Source organism: Nilaparvata lugens, chromosome 1, assembly GCF_014356525.2.
Source record: "Nilaparvata lugens isolate BPH chromosome 1, ASM1435652v1, whole genome shotgun sequence".
Lineage (NCBI taxonomy): Eukaryota > Metazoa > Arthropoda > Insecta > Hemiptera > Delphacidae > Nilaparvata > Nilaparvata lugens.
In genome coordinates this window covers 39,548,122-39,562,230 of record NC_052504.1, presented here as the reverse complement: position 1 = coordinate 39,562,230, position 14,109 = coordinate 39,548,122, and the positions used below count along the sequence as shown (strand labels likewise).

The 14,109-nt window shown below is 34.3% G+C and overlaps 1 protein-coding gene across 1 annotated transcript; it reads right to left on the bottom strand.

Annotated features, from left to right (window-relative positions):
• Positions 1–3,682: 3,682 nt before the first annotated feature.
• On the bottom strand, positions 3,683–9,836 carry LOC111048048. The gene is made up of 3 exons (XM_039433458.1): positions 9,681–9,836; positions 5,167–6,763; positions 3,683–4,449 (listed from the first exon to the last, which is right to left on the bottom strand). The coding sequence occupies exons 1-3, from the start codon at positions 9,681–9,683 to the stop codon at positions 4,325–4,327; spliced, it is 1,725 nt and encodes a 574-aa protein (XP_039289392.1). The 5' UTR covers positions 9,684–9,836; the 3' UTR covers positions 3,683–4,324.
• Between the last annotated feature and the right edge of the window lie 4,273 nt (positions 9,837–14,109).

The window sequence follows — 14,109 nt, the reverse complement described above, 5'->3', positions numbered from 1 at the left end:
AACAAGACCCTGCAGTATTATGTCAGTCGTCAAGAGTATCAATCAATTATCAATTGGACAGAAACTGTCCCCATAACGTTTCAATCATATATATTTTGAAATAGTAATGATGTTCTCGCTTGAAGGTTATAATTTTTTTCTTCAATGACTATGTGTCATTCGTCAGTTAATGTTCTTCAAATCGAGAGTTTCTGTGCATGAATATTCTGGAAACTATAACTAGGTTTATAAACTATTATTATAACAATATTTTATTGTTTATTCTTCATTGATTCATACAATAAGTACATCATCAAAAATGATAAGGAGAGAAAAAAGGTAACCTTGTGCTATTCCTCTCTCAAATTTTGATAATGTTACACATAGTCCGAAATAGGTTAAATGTAAAACTGTATTAGAGAGATATCAACAATGTCATGAATATTGAAGAATATTGGCTGCAGTAGCATTTGAAAGATATTGAGATTATTCCCAGGATTGGATGGCATTCTAAAGCAATATCATTATCATAGAACAGCTTGGAATAGCAGCACTGGAATCAAAATGAAAAATTAATGTTTGGAACTTGTAGAGAACTGACAGTTAATGTCGTTTGTACACAGTTCGAAATAAGGGGAATCCAGCTTGGCGATGTTCCAGTCTCCATCGATTATGATATTAAAGTTGGTGACATTTCAGTGGTTGTACTCAATTTTATTGCTGGGCACTTTCCGTAGTGCGTAGGAGTTGAGACCCCTATATAATACTCAAAGTGGCTGGTATAGGGTTATTCACCAGTGTTTCCAACAAGCTTACTATACTAATCCTTGGAAAAATTCTATGAATAATCACTGGAAAGGATAGAACTCGAATTATCAAATTACGAGTACATGGGCATCATTTTGGTGATATCAATTGGAAGATTATATATCCAATCCAATAGTATTTTGGTAGTATTGATCTGGTACTCAGCTATAATTATTAAAGGTGGAAAGTATTGGAAACAAGGATCAAATCCAAATAATGCAAGTTTTTTTAGAAATAATAGCTAAGCCTTTTAGGAGAATGCTGCAGATAGTATCATACTGATCGCTTGGTTGAGATGAGTTTCGTTTACTCAATTCTCCTTTTTATAGTGTGTCTTTGCTTGAAATAAACTTCTCCAACCGGCAATTTTCTGCCAAGATAGGCTGTGGGCTTTTACGAAGTGAGAGATGAAGTGGAATAAGAGTATTAGGTAGGTTCCGAATCATCAGGAAGTGATTTTATGCGTCTAATAGTAGGCCATCTGCAAACTGGAGCAGCACCATTTCAAACAGAGAAGCGATAGCAAGGTTCTTATCTCAATCTGTGCAGTGAGACTGTATTGCCTTCGAGGGTGAAAAATTCCCATCTATGAGCATCAACATTCTTTCCCATTAGTTCCCGTGGTTCGGAACCAACCTAAAACTGTATCCATCCATCAACCATCATCAACCATCCTATTATCGTGACACAAGCCTAGGAATCATGTGGTCAACAACATTTTTTTTTTTTAATTGATAGTTATCACAAAATATGCAATATTTTAGAGTGATGAAATATAGAGTGCAATCTATCAGAGCTGAAAACCTTTCATTCGAGATTGAAATTCAGGCATCATTTCGATAATAGAGTAGTTGTGTAGACAAGTACACTATTGCTTTTCTAGATCACTCAAAATTGAATTACATAAGAAATGAGGTCAACAGAGTAGAGTGTATTACCGCTACTTGAGCATCAACCATCTTGGCCAATTGCAGAATCAGATTTATTGGCGATTCACCTGCTCCGTACGCCCACCTATACTATCTATATTCATATCAACAGACGATTATGTCCATATACATAACTATCTATTCTATATACATGTACTCAATATTACTGTGGATTTATCTTATATGGGATTGAAACTTTCAAAAATATGGCTGCGTTTTATCAGATGCCAAATAAGAGTGATTCGATTAGGATTGTCCTCGAAATATTATCAAGATTAATATTATCTACGTGAGTAAGTATTGATTATTATTTAAGAGAGGTGATAAGGTCGAACATAGAAGTTAGCGTAATGATAAGAAGTTATTATTACTCTCGCTAAAGAATGATGACAAGCCTAATAAACATGGCCTGAAATGCCTGAATTATTGGTATTCTGCAATTTTCTTAATATTGGATCCGCCGCAACGCGGTGACGATAAATTAATATTCCTATTAAATCTATAATTGCGTTACTGTGATTAATATTGTAGGTGATATCTGAGTTTTCTCCGCCCTTAACCATTCATTTTTCTACTAAGGTCTCAGTAGTGAACAGAGATTGTGGTTTGACACATTCCGAGAGTGATTTATTACTGAAAGCGTGCTTGCATTTTTCACTCTGGTTTTGTGACGAAGACTCCTCCGGTTATCGTCTGAGAGGATCCTATTCCTTCATCGACCAATTCTTATGCAAGACGCCATTGTGACCACTGCTCTCAGTAGTGGACTGCTCTCCAGTAAGGCACTTACAGCGTGTCCCGACCGAGGCCATTAGAATCACACTACGTTCAACATATTAATGAGATCTCGTAATGAATTGCAGCCGCCAAAGAAAAGGGCAGTCATACTATTGAGCAAGTCCCAGAATAAGTCATTTAGAATCCAAACTACATTGTATGTCATCACGCTGAACGAGATTTTCTATGGATGGAGCTAATAAAGGAAATTACCCTACATTGTGTGTAATGCTACCCAATTATTATATTTGGAGCATTATTATACTCAGCCTTACTGAGCAGAACATATTAGGAATGTGTCACAATACACTTCTCGTTACCCATTCGGAGCAACGACTGACTCATCTTTGAAGGAGAGGGATACAATTTTTATATTGCTTGCTAAATAATTTTGTAGACTAATCATATATCTCTATTATTACTTACTTTTGATATTCTTCAAAAAAATCTATGATATATCATGCCATTTAGAGCCGTAAATTTAATATTCCTCATATTCCATTCTATGGGGACATCCTCGATTTCACCCATGTCAGTAACTCTTTGTTGTAGTTTACCCCTTTCACCTTGTAATACGTTATAATTATTTGTTCTCTCAAGACAACAGTGGGGAACATGACAATGGATTTGAAGTTTCAATTGGACCTGCTTTCCTAGTCTAACGAGACTAGTAAGGGCATTTCTATCTTCTACTACACTGAGTTGAGTATTGTATATTTCAATCAGTGATCGGATCATTGAATTCACAATGCAACTCAATGAAAATATAATAAATGCATCAAAGAGCTCACATAGAATGCTTCCCTTGCCAAGAAACATGTTGAGTGCGGTTGTTCCATAATCAGAGCAATCAACGAATTGGTAGTCAATTGAATTACTAGTGAAGTAATAGTAGATAGAGATTATGTAGTAAAAGTAGTAGATAAGAGATTGAACATGGTAATGTTTAGATAACGAACTATGATTGATCATAGCTCAAGAGTTTTCAAAAGTTGAGTTTTTGCCAATAAGATTTCCACAGATTGTGAATAAGGAAGGATACCCTAATTGAGTAAACAGAGTAAACTGGTTGCCAATTTAATATGGTATTCTGGAAATCTTCCTACTTACTTGTGAGAGTCATACTGATAACAATAACATTCAATTAATCCTCAAATTCATTTGGAAGAAAAAAAACATTTTGAACGTTATATCATTAATCCATATTATTGTTGGTGTGAAATATCATTCGATACATCACTTATCACTTATGACAGAATTTATTCACTCTACTTATTACAGGTAATATCGCTTGATGTTTTTTTTTCAATTATTGAGTTGAAATCCCATGAAGGAGCACACTCATAAGAATGATCGAATATTACCAATATAAATTCATGTTTAATTTTAAGGTAAAGATAAGATAAAAATGACAATTTTACAAACCGACTAATTGGAGAACCGGATGAGATAAGGATTTCCTAAAGAATGAATCACTAAAACTCCAGGCCGAATGACAAAATTATACACTTATTTGAGAATTTATCATACAAATATTTATCAACAATATTTCCCATTTAAAAATTCTTAAGAAGTCATACTTGGAGAATCGCAATCCCACAAACGCTTTGACTATAGTAACACTACTTATCCACATTCACTGGGGACTCTAAAAGTATAAAATCAATAAATTAGCATGATATAATATAAATAACAATAATGTTAAAGATTAATGTCATTAAGCAAATTGACATAAAATACCACTCTTGTCTCATAATGAGACGTACACTTTGAAGAAACGCTGGCTTAATTGCATTTCTTGATTTGGAGAAATTATCCTATCATATTTTCAATCACGTTCTAGGATTCTTAGGCTGAAATCGATGTTGGCTCAGCTTTGAAAGTTGACTATTTTCTGTGTTTTCGGCTCTCACAACTGATGGTTGCACGTCACTTGCACTCTGCAACTCACCGCCAACTGAAAAAATAATTAAATTTTAAAATCTAAACTTCTCTACAGAAGGATACAGAATTACTTGAATGAGCAATGGATCTAAAAAATTATATCTTGCTTGTTCATCTTAATTCAAAAAATGTTTGATTAATTTGATTATGTCTTTTTAATGATTGTCAGTTAATTTCCACGATGATAAATCATTTCCAATAGCTGTTGCACCAAGAGAGAAATACATGGTTGTATCCTTGTAGTGATAATTGGTATGATAAACAGTATCCTATATGATAACATGTATGATAGCAGTATGATTGGTCGACTTTGGAGATGAAAGTCATAGCTGAAGATAGAACGCAGAAGGCTTTAAAAAAATATTAATAATAATAATAATCATCAGAATAAATATTCTACTCTGTTATAGTGAAATTAACACTACTATTTTTCTCAACGAGCTTGTGATTTGCGCTTGAACGTCGAGGGATATGCTAAATTGAGCTACATAATCTTCTGGAACCGTCAATGAATGTTGTGAATTCGATGATATCAATAATTTCAACTACCTACATAGATAATTTGAATATTCTCTACATTTGAACTCAGAAATAATTTTCATGGAATTCGGAAAGGTTAATTGATTTCAAATTTCAAATTTCAAAAATACTTTTCTGTTCGAGAAATTTCCAAATTAAAATTAGATTATATATAATTTCTCCAATATGAATAAATCTAATTGCTACTCACTTGTTTGTGATTGATCCTGTTCTTGTTGCTGTGACCTCTGCTTTTGAAGCTCAGCGAACTTTTCTTGTGACAGATTCTGTGTAGAAGCAGGGTGACTTGGGTCCAGGTACATAGCGAGCTCGGAGCTGGGTTGTTGAGAGAGAATGCTATTTGCTGGTTGAGACCCTCTCTGCATGGCAACTTGAGAGTAGCTAGCGCTCTGTTCCTGTGGGAAGGCAACTGTCTCATGCTTGTTGGATGGAGCAGCCTGGATATCGTTATGACCGGGTTGGAATGGGTAGAATTCGTCCTGGTTGTATGAGTCTGGCTGGTATGCTGATGGCTCTGAGTGTGTGTAGAAGTCGTTTGAAGCCTGGAAACTGCTGTCCTGGGCAGGAACTGAATAAGAAGCTTGTAGAGGAACACCATACGAATCAACTGGTGGAGCATATGACTGTTGAGGTTGGTTAAAGCTTGCAGGTGGCTGTGGACTTGGTGTACTTTGTACAAACGCATTGTCCCTTGGTGCTTCATAAGTTTTTGCCGGTTCAGGAGGAGAGTAGCTGGAGTATGCCGGTGGCACTTGGAAACTCACATATCCCTTTCCAGGTTTGTTAACGAGAGCGAATTTGGTTGGAAGATAAATATGAGGGAATGAAGGAACCTTGATTTCACTGTTGAATTTTTCCAAAATTGGGATATCTGGGAGAGTAGGAGGTGGTGGTAGATCTGGAAGAGGAATTCCAGAGCTAGGTCCACCAACAATAGGTAGATTGTTTAAAACACCAATTTTACCAGGGTATCCTTTTGGTACAGTATTGTAAGTGGCACTCTCTATGGCTATATCTTTGGAGCCACCAGCTCCTCCTATCAGACCCTGAACGAAGCCTGATAGAGAGTGGAGTGCACCAGCAGTGAGTTTTGTCTTTGCTACAGCAGCCCCAAGGAGGGAATTCACTCTTTCCTGATTGGTTCTGGCATTATAGATGCCAAGGATTGATTGAAGCTTCTCAACGGCTTCTGGTGGCAGTTGACTGGCTATTCCAGCTAACTTGGACAAGTCAAGGCCTCCTGATGATCCACCTTCTGAGCCTGGAAGAAGATTCACAAGAGAGCCAAGATTATCAAGGGCTGATAGTGCAGCTGCACTGTCTTGGCCGTCACCTCCATTTTGCTGGTCTTTATCAAAAGAGACCTGTCCAGAAGAGGAGGGTCCAAATTCGTTGATAGGTGGTCCATATTCGTTCACAGGCGGACTATACTCGTTCCTTGGTGGGTCGTATGTGTTTGAGGGAGGCGCTAGAGGCTGGGGAACATTGACTACAGCTGGAGGATTACTGTTCCTCTGAGGTAGAGCAGCTACATCGATCACATGAACTGGTTTTATTGATATTCCATTGTACTTGTGCACCTTCCATACTGGGTACTTTCCTAGGTTGGCTAGAGGATCCGCTGCACTAGGGCTTGGACCATGGAACCAATCACGCACTGCTCTCACTGGATTGAAAAAACGTGATTCACGGTTTCGAAGCCATCTTCTGGGTAAGCCAATGTCATGTGCACTTATAACAGAAACGAGCAGCATCAAAGTGAAGGCTTTAGCTCCACACCGAAGCATCTGAAAATGAAAAACAGAATTGAATTTTTCCCTAAAAAAGACTTGGATTTTATCTAATGAATCGTCTTTCAATCTATTGAACGGATTTTCAATTCAAAACCAAAAATTGAATGGATTTCAAATACTCAGTCAATTTTCATTGAATGAATTTAATGGATCATCGTGTTTCACAATAAGTATTATATTACTTGAGCATCCAATTTATAACATTCATATCAAACTAAACTGTTTTGATGAATCCATAGAGCAAATAAAAAAAAAAAATTTTGTTGAATAATTATTTGGGGGAATACTTAGTATTACATTCTCTTCAAATTCTCCACTTCAGGCAAAGAGTATCTGAACAACTTCTTCCGATACTCTTGCTTCAAGTTAGAATATTATCTTTCTTCACGTTTTAATACTCCAAATCATTAATATTCTAGAGCCCTGGTGATGGATCTGTGAAACGTTGTTGGTGAAATGATTATTTTCATGCCTCTGTAATCATGAAAAGTGGAATAAAGTTAAAAACGGAGTGAAAAGTCAGTTTAATTTCACGAAGTATGATGTAACAATGAAAATTACGAAAATTAATCAGCAAAAATACGTGCTAACACCAAGATAATAAATTCATGGAACCACAAAGTGGGGCTACGTCTTCAGTTTGAAATTTACATCTTATGAAATTTACGTCTCCTTATGAAAGGCTTCTTCCATATATCTCGGAGGTATTGTTGATTTAAGATGTAACTTAAACGATTCTAAATCTATCATTGATTGTATACTAGTCTAGATTGTATACTTGTATGTTTCAAAATTTGATTGGTTGATTGTTTGTAAGTCAAGATTGATTGTATGCTCTAAACTTTGGATCAAAGTATAGAAGATAGAATTTAATGGAAGAATATTCTAGAAACCATTTATTCCCATGAATTTTGCCAACTGTGATAGAAACCAGATAGAAATAGTTTAAATTACATAAAAGGCTACTTTCACTAGTTTGATACTAGTAGGATTACTCAATGAAAAGAGCACTTGATTGAGTAATCAAAGAATAAATATTACAAAAAAATCGCGTATAAAATTCACTCACAAGTTAATAAAGTAATATTTAACTTCTTTTTGTTTATTGATGCGTATCCAGTTATTCCATAGTGAAAAAATATTTGCAATTGAAACACCAATTCAAGGGAGGAGTTGGAGCAGCTAAGTTTTACAAATATCAGAGAGGGGGTGTTGAGGGGGTCCTTGGGGCGGGGGCGCGGATACCGATGCTTATAGACCAGAAGCTTCAAATTCTGTTTTGAAGGCAAAACAATAATTATTTTACTTTTCAATCCGACTCTGAGCTCTCCCTTTGAAAGAAACTACTACAAGTCAACAAGTCAAGTACAATTATGCTTGAACTCTATGCATATGTTTATTTCAGTTGTAATCGTGAATGAGCTACGATTAACTTTAATTTGCTATATTTGCAATAGCATCAGCTTCTTTATTCAATATATTTATATCTAGAGATCAATGGAGTGATATCTATGACACTCTTCAAGATAATAGACTGATATGAGAATACCAATGGTTTATTTATTACTTCCATCATTATCATACTAGAACTTCAAATTGCAATCATCTAGCAGGGTATTTCTATCCAAAAAATCAAAAGCTTGAGAATAAGTGAGAATTTTTCGAGAGCACTCAAATATAAGTGAAGTATTTTATCATTTTGATCTCTGTTTTTCCATACATTTTTATAAAATAATAAATGGAACAATCATTGAAATTATAATCTGCAAGACAGCAACGTTTCGAAAAAATCATCACTTTTTTAATTTTTTTTTTTTATTTGATTATTGGCTTTCTATGAAAATTTCACCCTGTTGATGAGAACAACAATTTAACTCTGTATGAACACTGACAATAAATGAATCTTAGAAGGTTAAGTGGTCGTGCTGATAAGCTAACGATAAGATAAATTGAGCTCTGTGCACCAGTAACGTCCGACCACTTTAAGATCCAAACTCCTCTCCAAATGCCACAATATGAGTTCAAAAACCGATTCCCGGTGATTTGGAACCCACCTAAAACTGTTGATCTACCCATTTCTCATCATTATCTGGCTCATTACCCACGCACATGCCTGAAGCTTATGAGGGACACTACCCAACCTCATGAGGGCATCATCCTAGATTCTAGGATATGTGGTATATGTGATATGTAGTAAATGTGAAACTCTAGGATTTGTGATATTGAGTATTTGGCACATTACCCAAGCTTATGTGGGCTTCATCCTAGAAAGGAATTCTAAAACAATGAGAGCATTGGGATGTTGTCATAAATATCACTAATTTATTGTAAAATAACAAATAAAACATGTTTCGACACGAATTATGTCACTTCAGTGTGAAAATTCAAAACTTTGAAATTCAAAGTTTGTTATTTATTTTTGTTCAAAGTTTTTTAATCATTTTACAATAAATAAGTGATGTTTTGACATCCCAGTGTTTTCATTATGCATAGATATCACAACATCTCACCAGCAAAAATATCTGAAATTCTACAATATCTGAATTTCAAATCTTGATAGTCATAAAATTGAGGACTATGCGTAATATCATAGAAAAAAGATAGCATAAGAAGATATCCCATTTTAAAGGGCGTTGTTCCAAATTCCATTGTTAACTTAAGTTAGTCCTTTTAATTCTTTTTCGTGAAGCTACCTATGTGATGCTGGTAATCTCTCCCACTCCTAAGTTGTTACACTCTCACTCGGCCAAAACAGTAGTCGACAGTAATTGGCTTAAGTTAACAAAAATCGGCTTGGAATTTGAAACATAATATATTACGCTATTTTACGGATATATTCTTACGCTATATTTTCTCTACGGTAATACGTAACAGTGGAATGTTAAAAATACTGTATGAAATGGCTACTTACCATTTTGTTGCACTTTATGAATCCGTATTTGCAATAGCTCACTTTAAAACTATGAATCAGCTCACTCACTAGAATTCTGTGAATCCTAAACTACAAATGAAGGACAAGAGGGAGAAGAAAGCTATATAACATTTCTATGTTTGAAGGTAGGGGATGAGAATGTGAGAATCTTGTGCATAACGGAATCAATCAGTCTGTTGCATTTCACTCTCTACCACCTACGGGCAAGAAAAGCATACTTTATAAATATGTCACTCTGTTTACAATAAGAACTACTATACTCACCAATGAATTTGTCCAACAGTCCTAAAATAATTGATATTGATAACTTTTACTTTCTAAAATAAAGTTATGTGTTCCCACACTATAATGAAACCCATGCTCCCTCTTATAGCAAATATGGCATTTGATGATGGGAGATGTGTGGATCTGCAGGCTGATTGCTCTTCTTTTATTAACTATTGTCATTATTAAAAATCTCTGGATTTTGACTATTTTTTCATTCTTGTCATCCTCCAAGACATTCTGCAGATCGATTACAAAAAAAAATGGAATTGGAGTATAGCTTGGATGCAAAATTTGTGGAGCTATCATTAAAAATCATAAGCTTAGTAATATGAGATATACGAAATATCCTCAAGAAATCTGTAAGAATTCAGATACTGATACAAAGTAGTGCTTAGTTGCTTACAGAAAACACCTAGATGTTATAGTAATGCCTAGATGATAGGAGTTTAATAAACATTTTTTTTTCAAAAGAAAACTGATTCAGTTAATCAGCCGAATGTCATTGAATAGATACAAATTCAGTAAGTATTTGTTGTATTCAAATGATGCATTCATACAGAGTGATTTTTAAGTCCTGTTAACGTATTGTTATTGTGTAGTAATACATTTTTATTCATGTAGAATTGTGTTTTGTCGTACGAAGTTGGTAGCTATAATCAATCTGTATAAGAACGGACGTGCGAGTTGATTATCCTTGAGCTGTGTAACATTCTATGTGGATCCCGGTCGTCTTATGAACAGTATGTCATTCACCATGGCGCATGAATAGTAGAAAGAGTCGAAGCGTGTGGTTAAGCATAATCTAATCATAAGTGGTTGTGCACAATCTCTAATAATCTTCAGTAACTAAGAACTGAGAGTTATATGAGAATAACAACTATTCATTTTTATTTTAACTGAACTTCCGTTTTATATGTTGTAACATATTAAAATCTGATGGGCAAACAAAATCCCTATTTGGAAGAATTTTATAGGTCTGAAGTGAAATAGCTAGTCTATTATCGCCAAATGCAATAACAACTATTAAAAGATTAGATAATAACGGGTACCATGACTAAAATTAGAACAGCCGAATAAAAAAGGAAGTTATTTGCTACTTATATTATATTATATAAAGTATTGGAAAATTTGAGGTTAGGCTTAAAATACCTACTGATCGGCGACCTAATAAACGATCAAGTCGCATAACGTGAAAATCTAGCCAGACACCTTGGCAAAAATTTATTGTAAACAAATGGTATGCAACTGGAGGACTTTGTAAAGCACATGGCTAATTGTTGTAGAGGGAGAAACAACTTATAAATACTAAAAAAATCTTTTATCTGTAATGAATATACTTAAACTACCAAATAAAAATAAATTAGAATATTAAGGAAGTAGGATGTTCCTAGGTGCATGTATACAGTAGTGAATTTGCATGAACCAATCAAATTGCAGTAATCGATGGGCGGCAATAGAGAGCCGATTCAAATGTATTTATAAATATTTCTATAAATGATGAGATTTTATAAATTTTTATTACTCAGTTTATGTATCGGATATGGTCCGAGAAAATATAAAATATCATACCTAAGATATAGGTAATAATTTAGTAGATTGGCACGGACTATTTGAACCTTTAAATGGTGTAGTAGCGAATTATTTAAATTTATGTAAATTTGTAAGTTGGAAATGAAAATTGTAGAAATAAGAGTAGAACCTGCCCACTTGCCTGCCAGACACCATTATGGAACGACACTAAAATTTGTAGAGCACAAGACCCTTTATTACATTGTACTTTTTAAAGACTTAAAGTTTAAATTCATTAATTAATTTTTCATAAGACTTAGTGATGCTGCATTAAAGCGAAAGTCATTTAAATATTTATTTAATCCCTTGGAGAAGACAACTTCGGCCACCAAAAATCCAGGACTACCAGGAAATTCGGATCGCCGCCAACAGCTTATAAAAATTCAGCACGTGAGTGATATGTCATCGAAATATATAAAGTTAGGGCGCCCTCAGTGCTTCGAGTGAAACAAATATAAGCTAGCTCGTCGGAAAGGTTATAAATATTGAAAATTATTACAAAACTTGCGCAAGTCTTAAGAAGGTATGAGAAATATATTTTATTAAATAAGAGTATGTCAATTTACATATCCAAAGGTACACAAATTAAAGGAATATTAAATTTTAATCTTGTAATACAAACGCTCACTCAATCATTGGTTCTATTTAATAATTTGTAATGATATAATGTAGCTCTTGTTCACTGGATAAATTTATTTATCTACTTCCATCAGAGGCCGAACCTTATGCACTAAGAGATATATATATATTATTGAGAAATATACTGAAGCCTATAGAAATTAATATATTTATAATCTATGATTTATCAATATATTATTTTATGATTTTTGGAAAGAAGATATAAAGTGAGATTTTCTAAATCGACAAGCAACAGCAAGTCGATACCTAAGCTGCATACAAATAAATGCATATTATCAATGAATTAAAAAAGCACATGGTAACATTTCGTGCTAAAGAGCAAAAAAGTAGTGTCCCAGTCTGTGATATTTTATCTTGATATATTTATTCTTGTATTTATTGTGTGTGTTTGTTGCTCTATATATTTCCATATTTATCTGACTTTTAATATTTATTCGTACAATATATGTATCAAATTTTTTATGGTGTATCCTTTATTTTATTCCCCAATACCACGCATGACAAATCTCATATCTATTTATCAAATTATCAGTATTGAATTATTAAGAAAGTTACCATCCGATTTTATCATTAATAGGATAAGCTGGTTTACACAGCAATATATTGAATTGTTAATTAAATCTCTGGAAATAATACCTTCCAAAGATTTCTATAAATTGTCCAAGAGCAATAAACTGAAGGAGCTCCTGAGCGAGCCTATAAGGATTTTATCGAAGTTGTGTTCTAAAAACCACAACCAGACTTGTATATTTTTGCACTCATGCTTTACCGATTGCAGCCAAGCCAGGCAAATCGTTATTCATTAAAAAATAACGTCAGAATGTTTAATTAAATTTAAAATTGGAAACAAACTAAAAAATCACTCTTCGTAATGAGTATGATCTATACATATAATGTAGAAATGAAATTATCATCAACATTAATAATGAGAGTCAACACATTTTCAGTAATGACTAGAAATTTGCATTTTCCAAACCAAGTTATTATGTTATTCCTACTCTCTTCTAACTTATTAATTAGTATTCTAACTTATTGTATTTCAAATCGGTCTTATTGATTTATCAAGTTAGCTATTGTTTCAATTCCATTCATATTTTTCAAGCTCTGCTAGTGTTTTGGTGCAGCAGTTGAGAGCTGTGGTACAGAGCCTGATGCTGCGGCTGGTGCTCATCTGATATGGAATTGCGTGATGGGTGCCCTGCACAGCACAGCAGCATAGATACAGCAGAGTGGTGAGAGTTGTCGGCTGCCGTTTATCACTGACCTTGGACGACAACAATCGGGCCAAATTTTCTTGTTCTATTGTGTCGCTCCAGCACACATTTCACCGCATCAAGAATGAAAGCTCCATAAATACTAACACAGGCGCCTGCATTTTCTAATGAATAACTCGCTCAACATTCATCATATTCAGTTCAGCTTCGCAGCGTGGATCATTTATTCACAGTCATAACAAGGTCGAGAGAAAAATAGCATCCATTTTCCCCCCGAATAAAAGTTTCATGCGATTGTGAGTGGTGAGTGATCCAACAGCCACACTAGAGAGCTCGTTATTGACACTTGTTGATGTCCGATTTTATTACCACTCCAATATCAGTCCTCTTCCACAAATCGAAAATTTAGATTTATGTGTTTGGGCGTGACTGATATTTATGATTCAACCGATTGTTTTTGAAATTCACAGAATGTACTCGAATCGATACATGAATAAGATTTTCATAATATTGTTCGGTACAAAAATGTTTTCGAGCACAATGATTAATACAAAAATGATCCCCTTCAATTAGTGAAATTAATTTCAATATTAATCTGTTCACCATATAATTCTTACTGCTCTTATAATCTCAGAACTACTTGGGCCACCAATGGATGAACTGAAGTTTTATAGTATTACATGGTATAAGATTTATAGTAAAGTGAAAAAATGGTTAGT